The 18,373-nt window shown below is 40.9% G+C and overlaps 1 protein-coding gene across 1 annotated transcript in view; it reads left to right on the forward strand.

Annotated features, from left to right (window-relative positions):
* Positions 1–18,373, forward strand: part of DISP1 (dispatched RND transporter family member 1) — a 135,863-nt gene that overhangs the window by 31,974 nt on the left and 85,516 nt on the right. The window contains exons 4-5 of the mRNA XM_054576631.1: positions 11,629–11,692; positions 12,475–12,537. Coding sequence (XP_054432606.1) covers positions 12,492–12,537 — 46 coding nt within the window. The 5' untranslated portion in view covers positions 11,629–11,692; positions 12,475–12,491. The remainder of the gene's footprint in view (positions 1–11,628; positions 11,693–12,474; positions 12,538–18,373) is intronic.

Consider the following 18,373-nt stretch of genomic DNA (forward strand, 5'->3'; position numbering starts at 1 on the left):
AACTTAGGGGGTGATTGTGAGCATTAAATGAAAAATGCATAGGAAATGATTACACTGGCTCCAGTGTAGTCAACACGTGCTCGAATTAGCAGCTGTTAAAATAGCTAAAAAGGACGCAATTTTAAAAACAAGAGAGAGTAAATCGCAAAAAAAAGGGTAAAAAAATGTAGTTAGAAGTACTGGCATCTCTTTTTTTCCCCCATAAAAATTTAGACCTCCTATTTTTATACTATGTTTATAGAATGGCAATAGGTTGATATTCTTTATGTATAGATGAATTATATTAAGAAAAACAACCAAGATTAGATGAATTTCAGTTATTTAGAATTAGAGGTGTCCTCTGTTACAGCGTTTTTATACACAGAGACGTTGTCTTGCTTCATTTAGCAAGCTCTTATGAGCACCTCGTTGTGTCTGGTACTGAGCCCAGAACAAGACACAGCACTTACCTTGCGCACTTCTAATGGGGGAAATAGATGTGTAAAAAAATAAATATAAATAATATGAAAAATGCTCATATATATGTGTGTGTATATATATACATACATGCATATCCTAGCTTTGTAATGAATATTACATGTATATGAATGTAATATACATATACACCCCCCCACTGATTTTAATTGCCTTCAACTGATGCAGAAATACTTATATCAGAACTGCAAACACTCACTGAAACATTGTCCTAAACATATGGATGGGATGATAAGAATATTTAAATAGTGTTTTTATGCTAACTTCCTATGAACTATATTTTGGAGTACATGTTTGTCCCTCCGCCCGCTACCGTCAAATCCTGGTATGATACCAATCACAAAGAAGGCAGAAGGTCACATTTTTGGAATGCTTCTTTTGTACATTTTCTGCTTTTAAAGGTGTTAACTCTATGTATTCCATATTTAATCCTGAATAGGGAATGCATATGTACTGTGTGTTAACAAAATGATGGTACTTTCAGTACCTCGTACTAATATTGTTTTCTCTGGATGCTTTCTCTAGTTCTGTGACTAAAATCATGTCATTAATTTGTATTTTTATAAGATCAAATTAATGCATTTTAAAATTCAGGCATCTGTTCTATATATTATGTGCCACACCTGTGCCAAGATGACTTCAGCCGCTCACTTATAAAAGAGAAACACATTGTCAGGCGGCACCTCAGCTTTGAAGCGGACGTTCTGTTTTTTGCTTAGCAACCATGTGAAAAATACCAATTACTGAAACTGGGAGAAGAATGAGGTTATTTGTAAACCTGGTAGTCATACCAAAAATGCCCTCTAAATCAAAACCACACTGAGCTGCAGTAGACCAAGTCTGTATAACATAAACCTTTCAAGATCAATGTAGCTAAAAAACTATTCGTGATTTGGGAAGGCAGCTTTAACAAAACAGTACTGTTAAAAATAGGGAAAGTGAGACAGCTGGCAGCCGGTCTGACAAGCGTATCATTCCGGGAAGTTACGCAACGAAGTCTATCCATGCATGAGCCCAGCCAGCATCAGAGGACTGACTGTTTCAGGTCCTAGTCCTAGCACATTTTTGATATTCTTTGAAAGCACATGAAGTATTTTGACATGTGGAATTGTGGAATTTCCAGAAATTGAAAACATACCGAAAAGCGCCCTTGCAGTTGAAATGACCATCATAACAAGCGATGTCGTTTGTCAATTACATCTCAATGAAGCTCGAAAAGTAGTCATGACCACTTCAGATCCTGAGGAGAAGAAGTTAGACTCTGGGACCGTGTCTGTGAAGAAAGATAATGCATCCTGGGGTTGCATTCGTTGTTAGAAAATGGTCTTCAGGGCCAGTTCAAATATGAGAGGTTGCGAGCCGTGTCTCCGAGTCAGACAGGCAGGTTGTGGAGGTGGTTTCGCTGCAAAGACTCAGAGGCTGGCTTTGGGGTCAAACGGCCGGTATCTGGTTAGGTCCTAGCTCTGTCACATCCTAGTCTATCGAACCCTGGACTTTGTCTATCCGTGCCTCAGTTTCTTGAGCTGCGAAATGTGTAAGATAGGTCTTATACGTTTAAGGTATAGAAACTTTAAGTAAGTACACGAAAAATGCTTCTCAGTTCTTTAGCACAGGAGCGACACTTAGTAAATGCTGGCGGTCAACATCAATGTAAGCCGATGATTGATCTTTCCCTCCGTCTTTCTTAACTCCTCTGCCTACTCTTATTTTTCCCTTTTTCTCTTTAGTTTTCTACTCTTCCCACATTTTTTTTTTCCACTGTCAGCCTTGTTCATTCTTTCTCTTTTAACTCTGTCTTTTCCCACTTTACCCCGAGTTTTTATTATCCTTCAAAATGCCCCGATTCCTATAATTTTGTTGGGCAGGACCCAGTGACCATACTTTCCTCTCCCTTCACAGGCCTGTCTCTCTGCCTCAGGGCCTTTCACCTGAGATCTTTGATGCCCCTCAGAGGCCTACGGAGCCCCTGGAATTGCAGACGAAGTTTTATGACGATGTATTTTTTGAAGGAAACTTTCCATAGTTCTTTACCCAGTTCTAGGGGATTTCATGTGTTCTCCAAGGTTAAGAACCATTGGTCTACCCCCTCCTCATGACTTGTTGGGCTCCTTCACCAGTTGGTATCAGGGGGCCTCCCTATGCATGGGAAGGTGCTCACCACTGCGGTCTACACCCAGGGAGCACATGAGAGTTGATTCCCAGGAAATTCATTAACTGCTGCGTTACTGTGCTAGGCTTTGATATTTGCGTGCAACAGCTTTGTTTTTCAAAATTTTAGTGGTTTTAGAGAAACAACATTATGCATTCCATAGTTATTTCCCCTGTTTCAAATATTTATGACAAATGACCAGCTGAATTTAAAGCAAAGTAGATATTTCTCATTTTAATTTCTTTTTCATTTCTGTTCGATATACCCAAGCCAACTTGGAAACAAAGCATTCAATATTCTAGAAACCAATTGTCTAGTGAAAAAACAATGTGTTTGGAATGAGTTATAAATTCATTAGGAGAAAATTCCAGATTGACAGCATTTTGGGTTTCTTTTAAGTCTTTGAACAAGGCAGGCATGTCAACGATAACAAAACAGTAATGTAGACTTTTGGTATATATTTTTTCTAGTTGGCCAAAGAACCCGAGTTCTTAACTAAAATCATCATTCACATGAATCATCATGACAGCCTGAAAAATTTAATGCTCCTCTAGGAAAAGAAGATACCCAGGCCACACATTCTTTGCACATCTTATCGTGTATAAAAGTCTGGAGCAGAAAAACATTCCTTTGAAAAGAGCTCTTCTTTCATCTCAGCACTGATAATTCTGACCTCAAAAATAAGACACCATTTTCGAGGACCTGGATTCCACTGGGGAGTAATCAAGCCACATTAACAAACACAAACCCCTTCCTCCTCAAACACACTTAAAAAAAAAAATACTGATAATCTGCCCTGGCCAGATAGCTCAGTGGGTTAGAGCATCGTTCCGATAGGCCACGGTTGCAGGTTCGATCCCTGGTCAGGGCACGGACAAGAACCAACCGGTGAATGCATGGATAAGTGGGACGGCACACGGATGTTTCTCTCTCCCTCTCTCTGTCTAAAACAAACAGACAAACAAATAAATACTGGTAATCAATCCTGGTTTACTTAGTGTGGGGAGCTTAGCCAACACAGTGCTGTATATACATTTATCAAAAATAAACTGAGGACCTAGTATGTGCTAGACTCTGGGTGTACAAGAGTGAACATGGCACTTCAGGTCCTTGCCCTTGAGGAAAAGATGTAAATATACACATATATAAACGTATGTGCATACAGATATACACACATGTATTGTGTGTGCTCATATGCAAATAGTGGTAAGTGCGGTAAAGAAATGGATAGGACCTGAAGGAGAATGAATGATCCTTTAAAATGCCATCCACAATCATTTGATGGAAAAACAGGGCCCTCCATTTAGTGTTGAGTAATCCGTGTTCTGGGCCTGAACAGTGAAGTCGGCAGCAGGCCATGACTCGCGGCTGTTCTGAAAAGAAGACTCGCTACCCGTCCCGAGATGCGCGTGCCTTGGCAGGTGGCCCATGCGCTGGAAGTGAACCCGGGCAGGCGAACATGCCGGAGCTGCAGCCTGGACCGGACGGGGCTGGACGGGTTCTGCTTTTCGTAACCCCGTGCTGCCCTGACTCGACAAGGCCCAGGCAGAGAAGCTGATGCCCCAGGGCGGGCCCCTGGCTCAGAGGTAGCCCCGAACTCCGCTCTCTAAGGAGCGCAGCTTGGACACGACCTGCGTAGGCCAACCCTCGCATTTTTCAGGTGACGAAATGGAGGGCCTCCGTGCCCTGCTTTTAGCCAATGGGAGGAGCGTCCTGTTTCGCTTTTATTGTATTGCTATTTTATTTTATCGTGTGTGGTTAACATTATGTCTACCCAGAATACTGCTTTGAAAGTGGAGGGTTAAGGAGATGAATGGGGTACCGGCTGCTTGCGATGCACAGGATTTGGGGGACCGGGAGGGTGGCTTCTCTAGAGCATGAGCAATTCCATTCGTGCCCTGGGGAACCACCTAAACTGCTTTCACACTTGTCTAGGGAGTGTTAGGGGTCCCTTGGGGGGCCCTCAGGGCTGCTGTCGGTGTAGGTTTTTCCTTAACTAGGGAGCTACTACTGCTAGATACAAAGCAAAACACAGAGCTGGAAAACAGTGGATGAATTCTTGCTACTGTGTCATAGAACATTCCAGAGTGCCACTGTGTGGGTGCCAATCTGGCGGACAGGGAAGCTGCCCCGGGCCTTCTCGCCTGGGCTCCCCTTGTCTCCCAGTCCCCCTCTGCCCTCCCCCCCAAACGCGCTCTTGTGTGGAAAGGAAAGTGGGGAACAGAACTACGACACTTGAGGGCCACTCTCAGGGGATTGTGGCAGGTCTGTCAGCAGTGGCAGGCTAAAGCAGTTAGTATTCCAAAGCCCTGAAAGTTATGTTCTTAAATCTTCTAACCCAGTGGAAAACTACATTATCCTCGTTAAGAAGAATGTATATGGAAGAACCAACACACTGAACTACTTAGCAACATATTTTAGCTAATAATGAGTCTTAACCTTTACGGGATTAGCACATGGAAATCGTTACAACGGACCAGCAGATAGACCCTTGTCACCATACTTCCTAAATAAGTCTTCATTATACCAGGGCATTTTGATTTTTGCAGTTAATTTCGTGGCTAAGTGCTTTCCATGCTTATTGAAGCAACATTTAAAGAGACGACTGGTTTGATTTTGCAGTGTGAAAGGCTTCCTCCCTTTTATTTCAAAACACATGCTTCTCCCTACCTTTGGAAGAAAGTTTGACTATTTCAAATTTTGCATACTGGTAAGAGCTCCTTAATTTTTTCAATAATAAAGGTATGTGATTTGAAGGCTCCCTACCTAATGGGACTGGAATTTTTCTCCAATTATAGGAGAGGCAAACCATCTTCTCCAGTTTCAAAAAAAGAATGCAGCTGCTTGCAAGAGGTCTAAACTAACAGGACATTTAATATTTTGAAAAATATGTCCTAGGGGCGAAAGAATTTTCGGTTCAAAAAGATACTAGATTATTTAGCTTGGCAGCTCCAAGACGTGAATATTTTGAGCTCCTTCACTGTCTTTTTCTTTTTCTTTCTTTTCTTTTTTTTTTTTTTTACTGTGTTCAAATGGAAAAATGAAGAACTTCATTCTGACGTGCATAGTCCTTGATTAGGTCTCACGTAGAGCCCTGGGCAGCACTGACTACACGTTCTTGTGATCTGTGTGGGTGCCTTCTGCTTTCAGTGGGTCAGGGTTTAATTTTCAAAATTCGCAGCAAAGAGCAGAGCCGCAGCCCAAACCCCCTCCACCGAGATTCCTTCCGGCCCACGTGAAACTAATAGTTCCAGGCTGCCTTGCTGTCAGTCACAACTAATCCAGGTATGGCTGCTCACTGTTTTTAATTTTCTTTTTCAGAACTTAAAGGCAGTGTTTGCCTTTTTCCCATGAGAAGCCAGTGATAATGTGCCTGAAACTCCAGCCACCGAGATAGGGAGCCCTTCCACGCTGACATCACTAGGCTTTGTTTCAGGTCCAGGATAGATATGAGCTCGATGATAGACATACTACAGTGGCGGACAGGCATGTAATAGGGGATTAAGGAGAAACGAGGATGTTTGAGGGATTTGCCCGTGAGTCTGTAAGGCTGGCGTCCTAGAAAGCAGCTATTTCCTGCGACAAGATACTGATGGATGCTGCTTGCCGTTTGGGGCCAGAATGTCGAAGTGGATGGACAGTGTGTTTCTGTGTTCATTAAGATTCTTGTTATAAAAATAATAGAACAAGACTGGGATGTCCTCACGGGTCGGAATCTGTGTCGCGCACGTCATCTTTGTCCCCTGTCTGACAACTAGTTACAAATCTTAACTGTTACCTCGATGACTCCACTTGCGAATGGATAAACTGTAGTGTTTTGTTTACTTACCACTTTTAATACTGATATAATTTCAAACTTAAGAGTTACAAAATTGGTACAAGGAATATTGGTACATGGTTTACTGCGATTTACTAATTGGTTGCTAAATTTTAAATTTTTTAATATATGCAGAATGGTTTTCAGAACCATTTGAGAATCCGTTGCCAACTTTGTGCCAATTTACCCCTAAACACTTCAGTATCTGTTTCCTAAGAACATCCTCTTATAATAAAATACAGTACACTTATCAAAATCTGGAAATTTAACCTTGATATAATACCGTTTCCTAACCCATATACAAATGTGTCCATTGTCTCAATAATATCTTTTGTAGCTATTTTTTTCTCAGCCCAGTATCTGATCCAAAATCACACATTCCACTTAGTTTTCATGTCTAATTAGCCTCATTTAATCTGGAATAGTTCTTTAGCCTTTCTTGTTCTTTTTGACCTTAACATGTTTTGAAGAGTAGAGGTCAGTTACTGTGTAGAGGAGCCCTCCGTTGGGGTTTGTCTAATATTAGATTGTCCAGTTATTAGTTTGTGATGATTAGATTGAGGTTTTGCAGTTTTGGAAAGAAAGCCATGGAAGGGAAGCTGGGTCCTTCTTGGTGGACCGTATCAGTCGGCCCATGTGGACCACATCAGTAGGGCCATGAAACCAGTTTGTACAAATGTTACTAAATTTTTACTTGGTTAATTTATGTCCACCATGTTTCCCCACTGTAAAATGACTGGTTTTCCTTTGCAATTAAACTGTAATTTGTGGGGAAATACTTTGAAACTGTGAATATCTTGACTCTCCTCAAATTTTCCCTCCATGGTTGTAGTGTCCACTATTCCATTCCTCCACATTTATTAGTTGGCATTGTGCTCTAAGAACAGCTTTCTTTTTAAGAAAAATTTTTTCTTTATTTTTAACTTCTGTTAATTTGAACTCATCGATTCTTATTCAAGGAGTTATATTCCATTCTGTCGTTAATTGTTTTGATTCTTGAATTATTCTAGATTTGCCCTGCTGGGTTCCCTACAAACTACTCCTCTGGGCTGTTTGTTTGTTTTTTTGGTTGGTTGTTTCTTTTTTGATGTTTTCATCATTCTTTGAGAATTTCTTACTCTCTGGTGTCGTAAGATGTTCTAGGTCCTCTCTCACCCAGCCCGGGACTCAGCCTTTTTCTAAGGTGCCCGATTCCTTTTAGTGGTGAATGGTGCTCTACAACAAGGATCTGGGTGTGGGTGTGCTCATTGCTCTTAATGTATCATCCATTGGTTCCAGATCCTTTCAGGTCTCACATCTCAGACTGAGCGAGGAGATGCGGTGCGCATGTGTGTGCGTGCGTGTGTGTGTCTATGTCTATATCTAGGTCTAAATTAAAGTTCTGTGTCTAAATTAAGAGGTTTGTAGTAATTATTCCGGTTTAAATCCAGCACCCCATAATTCATTTCAGTCTTTCTCCATATTTATGACTCCATTCTCCAACAGCGAAAAACATGGCTTTATGATACTGTTTTATGTCCCTAGTATCTTGTCCAAGCCTTGGCATTAAGTGATAAATAAATGTCTTACAAATTTAAATAAATGAGTAAATTAAATAGCCCCGGTGTTATCTGCGTAAACACCCTCACTGCTGAGACCAGTGCCTCTCATGAGTTAGATACTGAATAAAACTTTGTGGAACAAATGGTTCTTCTCTCTCCAATATCTTTATTTTTTATTTTTGAACCACAGGAAACATGACTCCATATGAGTACTTGTTATTTATTTATTTATTTTTACTATTTAAAGCATGAATCCAGATAAATTATTCAGTGACCACAAACAGTCTTTTCTGCACTAAGAAAAAATTATAAATAAAAATAAAATTGCAAGACAGGAAAAAAATAGTTCCTTTGTTTTGTCCCCAAACCCCTCGGCTATGGGCGGCACCACTGAAAAGTCTTCAGTATTTCTAATGACAAAAACCGTGGCTTGCGGAGCTCGTCTGGCACAGTTTTCCCGTTTGTCAGCTCTGGCGAAGTGAAATGTGTTCTTCATCTGAGCTCCCTTCCTATCCTGCTGCTGCCAAGGCCAAGGGAGACTCCGCTCACTGCTGCTTATTATTAAGCTGCTGTAAACAAGGAAGCTTGAGGATAACTTACTTATGAGCCAGCGGCTAGAAATTTTTGATAACCTGAAGGCTCATTGCCAAATTATATTATTCCCTTTGTAGGTAATCTGAGGAAAACAGTAGCGCTGCATTCACCTGTGCCCTCGAAGGTTATAGATTTACAAGTCAGGACAGCCATTAATGATGTTACTTCTTGAAGTGGATTTTTTTCCTGAAACCTCAGGAAATGGGATCTACTTTTTCTCTCTGATGTAATTAAAACGAACAGCTTCTTGCTCATGAACTCTTAGTTCTTCTGCAGCAACTTGCTTAAAACTACTCTACTATATTTTTGCTTTTTAAATTTACCTAACGTATGTGAAATAGAGCATATACATTGTAACTTCTAATACAGAATTCAAAGAAACGAGGTCTTTTACTGGACAGAAAACAAAGTCTTAAGTTCAGTAAGATTTTCCACAAAACTGGCTTGGAATTCATTTTTGTTTGAAAGACGTTTTCCTTCAACATAGCTTCTTTAACCCTTTATGGGAACACTTAGCTTAAATTCTCCCCCATGCTGATAAGGGGGTGCCAGGAGCCTGCATCTTTTAAAAGGAATGGAAAAATCAGGCACTGAAAGCCCTTCGGCCTGGAAAGCCTTTCCTGTTTGGAGAAAAAGACTAAGTATCACTTGATGTAAATCACCTTATCTTCCACGACTACATTTTTGAAAGCAAAGTTCTATGGCTTCCTATCCTTTAAGTATAGTTGTATGCAGCTAAAACCCCTCAACTGTTGAGTAAAGATACTTTGCGGGGTGTGGGGGCGGTGGGAACCAGGTCCTCTGCTGCCTAGTTTGTCTCAGTGCCCCGCCCTCAGTCAGCCTGGTGTTACTGGTTTTCCACACACACACATACAACATTAGCTGGTAGAGGCAGGTGGGTGTACTGCCAAATTTCCAGAAACGTCTCTGTGCTTTTAGTCAAAGTGATGTTTTTGTTTTCTGTTTGAATTTCCACTTAGGGCCCTCTCTTTGGTTTTATAACATGGTATCTTTCCTTGAGGAGAACATCTCAGGAACGTAACTCATGTGAGGTGTAGGAAGCCCTCATGTGTATTTATATTTATATATGACATGTTTATATGTAGCTGAGTGAGCTACATATAAATGGAGGGATAACTGGGCTGCTAGACTTAATTATGTCATGGAGTGGGACTTAGAGTAATTAGTAACTCTTCATTTATCGTTACATTGTTTAATTTGTTTTGGGAAGCATCATTTTTGTTATTAAAGAGATCTAATAAATAAAAATTCAAGTCAATCTGTAGCTTTGTGTATTTATGATTCTTGTTTTTTTTTTTTTTAAGATTTTATTTATTTTTAGAGAAAGGGGAAGGGAGGGAGAAAGAGAGGGAGAGAAACATCAATGTGCGGTTGCCTCTCACATGCCCCCTACTGGGGACTCGGCCTGCAACCCAAGCATGTGCCCTGACTGGGAATCAAACCAGCGACCCTTTGATTCATAGGCTGGCGCTCAGTCCACTGAGCCACATCAGCCAGGGCTGATTCTTTTTTTAAGGAACTCAAAACAGTGAAGTCAGTTAATAAAATTTTTCATAGAAGAAAAATACAGGTTATCTGGCTACTGATTGGCTCAACTCTGGTCATTTCTAATACCTTCCATTTCTTCAGTGATAATATTTATACAGAAAGGAACATCTTGAAGATAATTTTTTGATGTGATTTCCTTAAGATCAAACTTTTCAAATGCTCATATTCATCATTCACATCATGTTATGCATTTTTTCATCTTATTTTATTTCAGAAATCTTCTGTATTTGGCAATAAATTAATTAAACTGGTATAATTGCCAATGAAAGATGAATATTGTTTCCACGTGAAACCAAGGCTAATAAATTCTCATAATGCCTTTGATTTAATTAAGACTCAAACCTTCCTTTGCCAAGAAATGAATTGCTTCATGTAATTACAGTTTCTTTTAAAAAGGGAACAAAATAAATTCTGTGCATTTTGTGAATTTTCGTAAGTTCTACGGCTCTGAGCCTTCATTAGCTCCAAATAAGTATAAATGTCCTTGTATTTTTCCAACATTAGGGGTGCCCGAGGCCCTGAGAGGTTGTTTGTTTGTTTTAAATCACAGGTACTAATAAAAGAAAAATATTTTTGAATGTAAATATTTACTGGGAGTTTCTTAATCATAGGTTTCACATAGCACTAACAAAGCAGTTCTTCACATAAAATATAAAAATGAGTCAATTTTAAAAACGTAAGAAAAATGCCAGCAACAATTTGAGTGTATTTGGGATTGAGAAAACAAAATACTGACCCTTTTCTTAGTTAAGGCCTTTGTGTTTTATGTGATCAGCTGCTCTTCTGGCAAGCTTTTATTTTTTTCATTAAAGTAGTACCAAATTAGTATCTTTAAAAGACCATGAAATTATAACCAAGCATTACGTTTTAACAAGAGAATTCTTTCTCCCTGAGAAGCTGGTAAAGCTTGTAGGAATCGCCGCCATCTGACCTAAAAGCTCATGATAAGTTTAAGGATCCGTTGATTCAGGCTACAAAAGAACAAAATAAATTATACACGATGAAATGACTGTAAAGAAAAATAGAAGGATCTTATCTTCTCCTCTTCTCCTCGACCTTTTCTACATTTTGAGAGATGTAACTTACAGGCAACTCAATATGCCTAGGAGCCTTTCAAATGAAACTACTAAAGTTGACCCTTCATGAAGAATTCTGACCACCTCTTACACCTGCTATGGTTAGAGCTCTAAGTGAAAATTGTATGATTAGCAGGTGAAAGGAAATCATTCGTGTACTAATTTTGGGAGTGGGAAAAGTGAAGATAGACAACAAGAGCATTTCAGGCTTATAATGATATGGGGCCTTTGGGTCTTTTAGCTTGGGCCTTACATTCATGGAGGGCCATAAATTTAAATTTTTTATATTATCCCCAATTAAAGTTGTGTATACAGTTGTATGTTTTGATTTTTTTCTCCATGTTAAAAACACTACACTGTAGAGTATATTATAATTTTAACTATTTTGACTTTTTTTTCCTTTTCTAGGAGCATAAAAGAGTGGAAATGGTTGGAGCATCTCTTGGCCTCTTAGAGAGGCGGAACATTTTAGGTAGGAAATAGCATCAGAAGACATTAATTCAGTGCCTGCTATAATGCATTAAAAGAGTTTTGGATCTCACTATTGCATTTTTAAGATAGGCCTAGGATTCGAAAGTGTCCCCCTTTCTTACATGTAACTTCTTCCTCCAGCCTGAAAGAGAGAACCTGGCTGTCATTATAATATGTTTCCTTATTTGTCACTCCTCGCATACATAGAAAACAATAGTTTCTCCCGGGGGACATTTTTTGCACTGTCTGGAGATGTTTTTGTTGTCACAGCTCAGGTGGGGGAGGGCTCCTGGCAGCTGGTGGGTAGAAGCCGGGGATGCCCTGAACGCCGCCCCCAGGCCCAGGACAGCCCCCCGCGAGGAAGAACTCCACGGTCCCAAAATCCAGTAGTGGCCAGGCTGAGAAACCGCGACATGAAGTCATCTCAGGATTGCTAGCCTGCGTCCCCACGACAAATACATCTTCTAGCTCGGATATAGTATTTGTATACAGTTTTTCCCTTGAGCCTTCTAGTATTCGGTCAAAACACTGTTTGTTATTCCACACGTATTAGGATGAGTTCTCTCCTTCTCCACCCCCTTCAATATACTTATGTCATTTACAATTCAGTCAGGACCTTTTGTTGCTGTTTTTATTCAGTTTGGGGTTTTAGTTATTTGTTTATTGGGAGTGTGTGACATGTGATTCTAAGAGTCAGACCGGTACAAAAAGGGATCCTCAGAGAAGTGGGAATCCATTTTTTAGAAGTTCTCCTGATGATTCTGATGTTCACCTGCTTTTCAGAGCCGCCGGTCTAGCTCATGGGCTTTGAGGTCAGACCTGAATTTAAATCCAGTTTCTTGTCAGGTATGTCCTGTTGGGTAAGTTACTTTCTCTCTCTGGCCTTCCTGCCTCTTCTTCTAAGGGTCGCTGTGAGGATATGCAGATACACACGCTGTTTGTCACCATGGCAACCCAAAGTGGGAGCCCAATTGATGGTTGTTTTCATTCTTTCATTTATGCATGTGGCTGCTGTTAACTGTGCCTTTGCATAGTTCTTATTATAGGGACTTTTAGCCATTTTGCAGAAAATACAACAACCATTTCTTACAGTGATATGCAATATAAGAGATTAGGATAATAATGAATCATGGTTTTTTGGAAGCTTTTCCCTAGAAAGCCTAACTAGTGCAGACTGTGTAAGAATCTCTTATGTGAACTCTCATGGCAACAAAATAGAGAGAGAAATAGATAGTTACGTGTCTCTGCTTTTCTCAGATATAAGTCATTTCAGGCTTTTAAAAATGACTGGATATCAGATCGTTTGCAGTTGGATTCTCTAGCAGTGAAGGCTGGCAGACAGGCGCTCAGTGTTCTTCCGTACTAGACATTTAAATGGCGCCCTGATATCTGCGCATATTTTAGAACAGCGTTTCTCAGTTTTAACGTGTACACACAGCACCTGCAGGGGGAGGGGCATCTCATTCAAAAGCAGATTCCGAGCCAGGCTGGAGCCGCCCGAGAACCCGCATTGCTACGGAGCTCCCAGCAGGCGCGGCTGGTTGTGGGTCCCCGTTAGAGTAACAAGTGTTTATTGCCCTGACTTTGAAATCATACTCTCTGGCTTTCAAGCCCAGTTCTTCAACTTCTTAGATATGAGCCTGTTTTTAATGACTAATTTCACTCTGTGTGCATTTGGTACCTTGAGGTATTAGCTGCTGATGTCACTTCTTTGTAGCATTTGGGCATTTTAAATGAACACTTAGTACGAGAAGACAGACCTCTAAATGAGTGAAATCAAAGAACATGTGTCAGGACAACGCAGCTAAAGATGCCTCTGTTCGTTTGGATCTACATATTATTTGTGAGAGTTTTTCCCCAGTGGTAGAGCTACTAACCACTTAAGTACCCTGAAGGTAGAACCAGATTTGCAAATCTCTTTATCCCAAAGGGTTAAATCAAAATTTAGAAAGAACATGTATAACAACATTGCTCTCACTATATTAATATAGTGATGATGAAAATAGTTTTAGTGAAATAATTTTTGGACCATTAATACGTAAATAGAATACTTTCATACGTTATTTACTTCATGTGTCCTTTTGTAATTTCTAATCTGTGGGTGTTTGAATTTACCTAGTTTCTTGGTCTAGGAACACATTTCTGTAATTTATATTCCAGATTGGGGGTGAGGACGGCTTTGGTCGGGAGGGCGGACAAAAGAAGCTGCGATCCTGCCGCCCTTTGGCACAGAAAAGATGCCTTTCTTTAGGAAAATAATCGAGGGCCGATGGCAATAGCTCTGGGGAGGAAGACCTTTCGGGGATACCGCCCCAACTCAGATCGCGGGGCTGATTCGCAAATCCCTTCTCTGTTCCCCACCATGATTTCCTGACACGGAGGACAAAGGGAGCGAGGCCACGGGGAATATGAGTACGGGGTGCTGAGGGGACCCCGGGGACGGGAGGCCGAGCCGTAGTCTGAGGTTTGTTAGCTGACACCCCGGGCGACAGGAGCAGCCTCCCCACCTGCCAGTCTGCTATCAGACGCAGGTATTCATGCGTTCAAAAATGTTTATGGAGCCCCTGCCTGCTCGGCGCATTAAAATGACACTGGGAAAGTCAACAGAGCGCCCAAACTTATTTGCAGACAAAGCTCTGGAGACTGTTCAGAGACGTTTAGATCGCTCTGGTGGATGATACCTGCACTTCTTCCTTCAGGGGGATTAGCTTCGTACAGGAGACGACGGAGCACCGTTGTGGCTGGCTGGGAGCCAGCCCTTTGAAGTTCCTCCCTGGCACAGACTAACCCTGTCACTTCCAAAGGTATGGGGGGCTGGCGTGTGCTTTGATGTCAGAAGCGCTTTGCGAGGGCATCTTATGCTGCCTTCCCTTTGAAGCAGAGACTCAGGGCAGCCTTCGCTTACACAGGGCCAACCGTCTGACCTAAGAAGCCTGGAAAGAAAAGTCCTTTGCCAAAAGGGACTTGAAAATAGCTCCAAGTGATTTGAAACATTACGTCTGCTGAGAGAGTTTCCAGGGAGATCAGTTGGAGTTAATCTGGTTTACCTAAAGGCAGAGGATTAGATGTTCAAAACGGTTCCTGATGGGAATTTGCAGGCCGAGGGAACGCGTCTCTCTGAATTCTTCGGGCATAGGCACGTGTAACTGCAGACGCTTCTGGGAAGAGCCAGTTTATTGCTCAATACACAATGGTCCATAAACACAAAGTGTGTAGTTGAGATATTTTTAAAAGCCAGCTCTACAGGATTTGGAGCGGGGGAGAAATAGTCGCAGAAGCTGAAGGATTGGTTTCAGAGATAGCATGTTATCAGGTTTCTTCTGCACTGTCAGGTTAATGGGAAAGTTGGAAACCGAAAGCTGGCGTGCATTGGCCCCGGACCCCTTAAAACGCTGCTTGTTAAGACAGGCACATTTCTGAAATACTTGTTTGAATACCTGAACTCCGAGCCCTTATTTTCCCGGCTGCTTGTCATCCTTCACCTTGGCTCTAATTCTGATCGGAGCCAGAGCATCTGGATGTCTCTCAGGCAGCTGACATTAAAGAAACTTGTCAGAGCGTCTTCTTATCCCTTACTCTTCAGTTCACAGTTCACAGTGCTTGTTAGTGTCACGCATAGCAGTTTCCTGAAATAGGACATTATTTATAAATATCGTTGTTGTTTTAAAATTTAACCTTGTTTTATTTTTTTTAGTTATCCACTTTATTTAAACTGAACAAAAAATTCCTCTCACGTCACACTCCCTGCCCCTGGCAACTACAAATCTGTTCTGTGTATCTAATAGCTTGGTTAATTAATTTATTTATTTTTTACATTCACACACAAGAGCAACCATATCATATTTGTCTTTGTCTGATCCACTTCACTTAAGTGTAATGCCTTCAGGGTCCATCCATGTTGTTCCAAAGGGTAAGATCTCATTCTTTTTTCATGGCTGAATAATATTCCATCGAATGAGTGTGTGTGTGTGTGTGTGTGTGTGTGTGTGTGTGTGTGTGTGTCTGTGTGTGCGCGCGGGCGGTCGTGTACATGCATACCACAACTTCTTTATCCGTTCATCCGTTGATGGGCACGTAGGTTGTTTCCTAGCTGACTATTTGTAAATAACGCTGCAATGAACATGGGGCCGCATGTGTCTTTTTTAGTGAGCATTTTCATGTTCTTTGAATAAATGCCCGGAAGTGCAATTTCTGGATCATGTGGAGGTTCAGTTATTAACTTTTTGAGGAACCTCCGCACTATTTCCTACGGTGGCGGCGCCATGTGCACCCCCGGCCACAGCCCCACGGCTCCCCTTGCTCCGCGTCTCGCCAGCGCTTGTTATTACCTGCCCCGTTGACAGCAGCCATTGTGGCTGGTGGGAGGCGATGTCGCTGTGGTTTTGATTTGCGTTCCCCCAATGACAAGTGATGTGCAGCGTCATTTCATGTACCGGTTGGCCGTCTGTATGTTTTCTTTGGAAAAATCAGATGCTCTGCCCATTTTTAATGAGATTTTTTTTCTCTTGAGTTGTATGATTTCTTTATATACTTTGGCTATTAGCCCCTTATCAGATACATAATTTGCAAATAGTAGGTTGCCTTTTCATCTTGTGGATAGTTTTCTTGGCTTTTTAAAAAATAAATACCACAATCGTTTTGCTTTTAATATTTTTATGTTTAAAATAATGGTATCTTTAAGAATGGAAAGAGAGAGCCTGTCCTACTTGAGCAGGCTGGAGTGGGGTTAGAGGTCATAGGAATGGAGGGCTGGCATTGCGGACCCATCCTCATGTGATTGCTTCAGTCACTGAGCTGGGTTCCTAACCACGGGTGCAGATGGGGACTCCCCCGGGTCCTTGGCTACATATCCCTGAAATAAGGACTAGGACACTTTAATAAGTTCGCCATTTTGGTTGGCTTTGCAAAGTGGATCTACCTGAACGTTAGGAGCAAGTTGGCATTTCACACCAGCTGCTTCGTTGAAGACGACTTCAGAGGTGGTTTAGCCTCACAGAGTTAACGAAACAGTCCGCACGTGGCCCTACCTGAGTTTCCACCATTCACTCCTAAGTGACGGGTGGGCAGTGGAGGCCACCGCCCTGCAGGAACTTTTGACTTTAGACCCACTGGTCGCTCACAGAATGCATCCCAAGTGAAATAGAGGCTGTATTCCGTGGGCCGGAATGAGAGGGAGAAAATCCCTACCCATGTATACTTAACAAACAGAAAAGTAAGACCTTGAAGCTATTACATGTGTTGGACAAGCCACTCTTAGGAAGGAAAGAATTTTTAAAAGTAAAATTTTCGGTGGTGTTTTTATTGCATGGAAAGCCTTAAAAGTTCTGCTTTCAGTAAATCTCTTTTCTTGAGGAAGGGAACGCAGCGGGTGAGGCAGTGTGAAAAGGGTAAAATTTGAATGCCCAACATAATGAGAGGGGCTTCTTTAAATTTTGAGTTATCAGTGTTTTTGTCAGAATGTATTCTGATAACAGATTAAATGCTACCGCACTAAATAAAGGCTTTTGGAGAGAACAGACAAACCAGAAAGCGTTAGAATAATCCTTATTTTCCCCCACAAACTGGGAGAGAGTTCCTAAATCTTCCTAAACATCAACAGTGTTAACTTCTATCAGACCTATGAAAACTTTAAGGTTTCTTTTTTTAAATTATTTTTGTGACAACCTTATATTGAGTAACTGGTAATGATCAGTTATCTGTGGGTCTTTTTTTTTTCTAAAAGTTGAAAGAATTTTTAAGAGATTACTTAGCATATTTAGTTTTTAACTTGAAACATTTAAGATGCTTTTTTCTGAGAATCTAATTTTTTAAAAAATATATTTTATACTTTGGGTAGTTTAGGTTTTATATTTCTGAGTAGGATATATTTTGGGAAAGTGTGTTGGAATCTCTTCTGAAGTCAAAACGTTTTAAGTTAAGAATGAGGGAAGAAAATACCCTTAAAGTGCAAGTAAGCTAGTATTAAATAAATTGATGTTTAATCCCTTGAAAGCCAGGGTTTTGTTTGGTATCCAGTTACCTTGTATGTCTTCTGTCTTGTCTGTTGAACTGATTGATGATGATATAGGGAATCTGTTTTCCCCAAATAAGAGCTTTTCTGCAGTTCCTAAAGGAACTCCGTCAGAGATTTTCTGCTTAAAAGTGCAAACAGAAGCACTTCGGAGACTGTCTCATTTGTGATACTGTTTTGTTTCCAAATGTAAGCTTCTCATTGGCTCATCATTCTCCTCATGTGTCTGTTTGCCTCATAGTCATACCCATATATTATTACAACTCTGTGAAATACAGATGTTTTGGGGCCAAGGCTATAAGAAACATAGAATAAAGGAAAATGCCTATCATATTAAAGACACAGATTAATGGATGAAAATAGTTTTTAAAAATGTCTTAAGGCTGCTACCATTACTTCAGCAATATATAACATTCAAAAGAAGACAACTTTCATTTTTGACAACCTTGAAAGAGACTTTCTTCAAGCCTTTTCCATTTCGTTGTTTCCGAGCAGAACCCTTAAGGAAGAAAGTAATGAAAAGTTTTGTGTCTGGGTCGAAATCACTTTGAGATCAGTCATAGCTGAGAGCTGTTGTGCCCTCTGGGCTCTTTTTTGGCAGAGAAGTCAGTGAGGGTAGGAGAGGGGGTTGGGCGGGGAGGTAAAGATAACCGGGAGAAGTGTTTTCGTGGC

The sequence above is a fragment of the Pteronotus mesoamericanus genome, unplaced genomic scaffold (assembly GCF_021234165.1).
Source record: "Pteronotus mesoamericanus isolate MK-2021 breed Mesoamerican mustached bat unplaced genomic scaffold, CSHL_Meso_final contig_347, whole genome shotgun sequence".
In the NCBI taxonomy this organism is placed as follows: domain Eukaryota; kingdom Metazoa; phylum Chordata; class Mammalia; order Chiroptera; family Mormoopidae; genus Pteronotus; species Pteronotus mesoamericanus.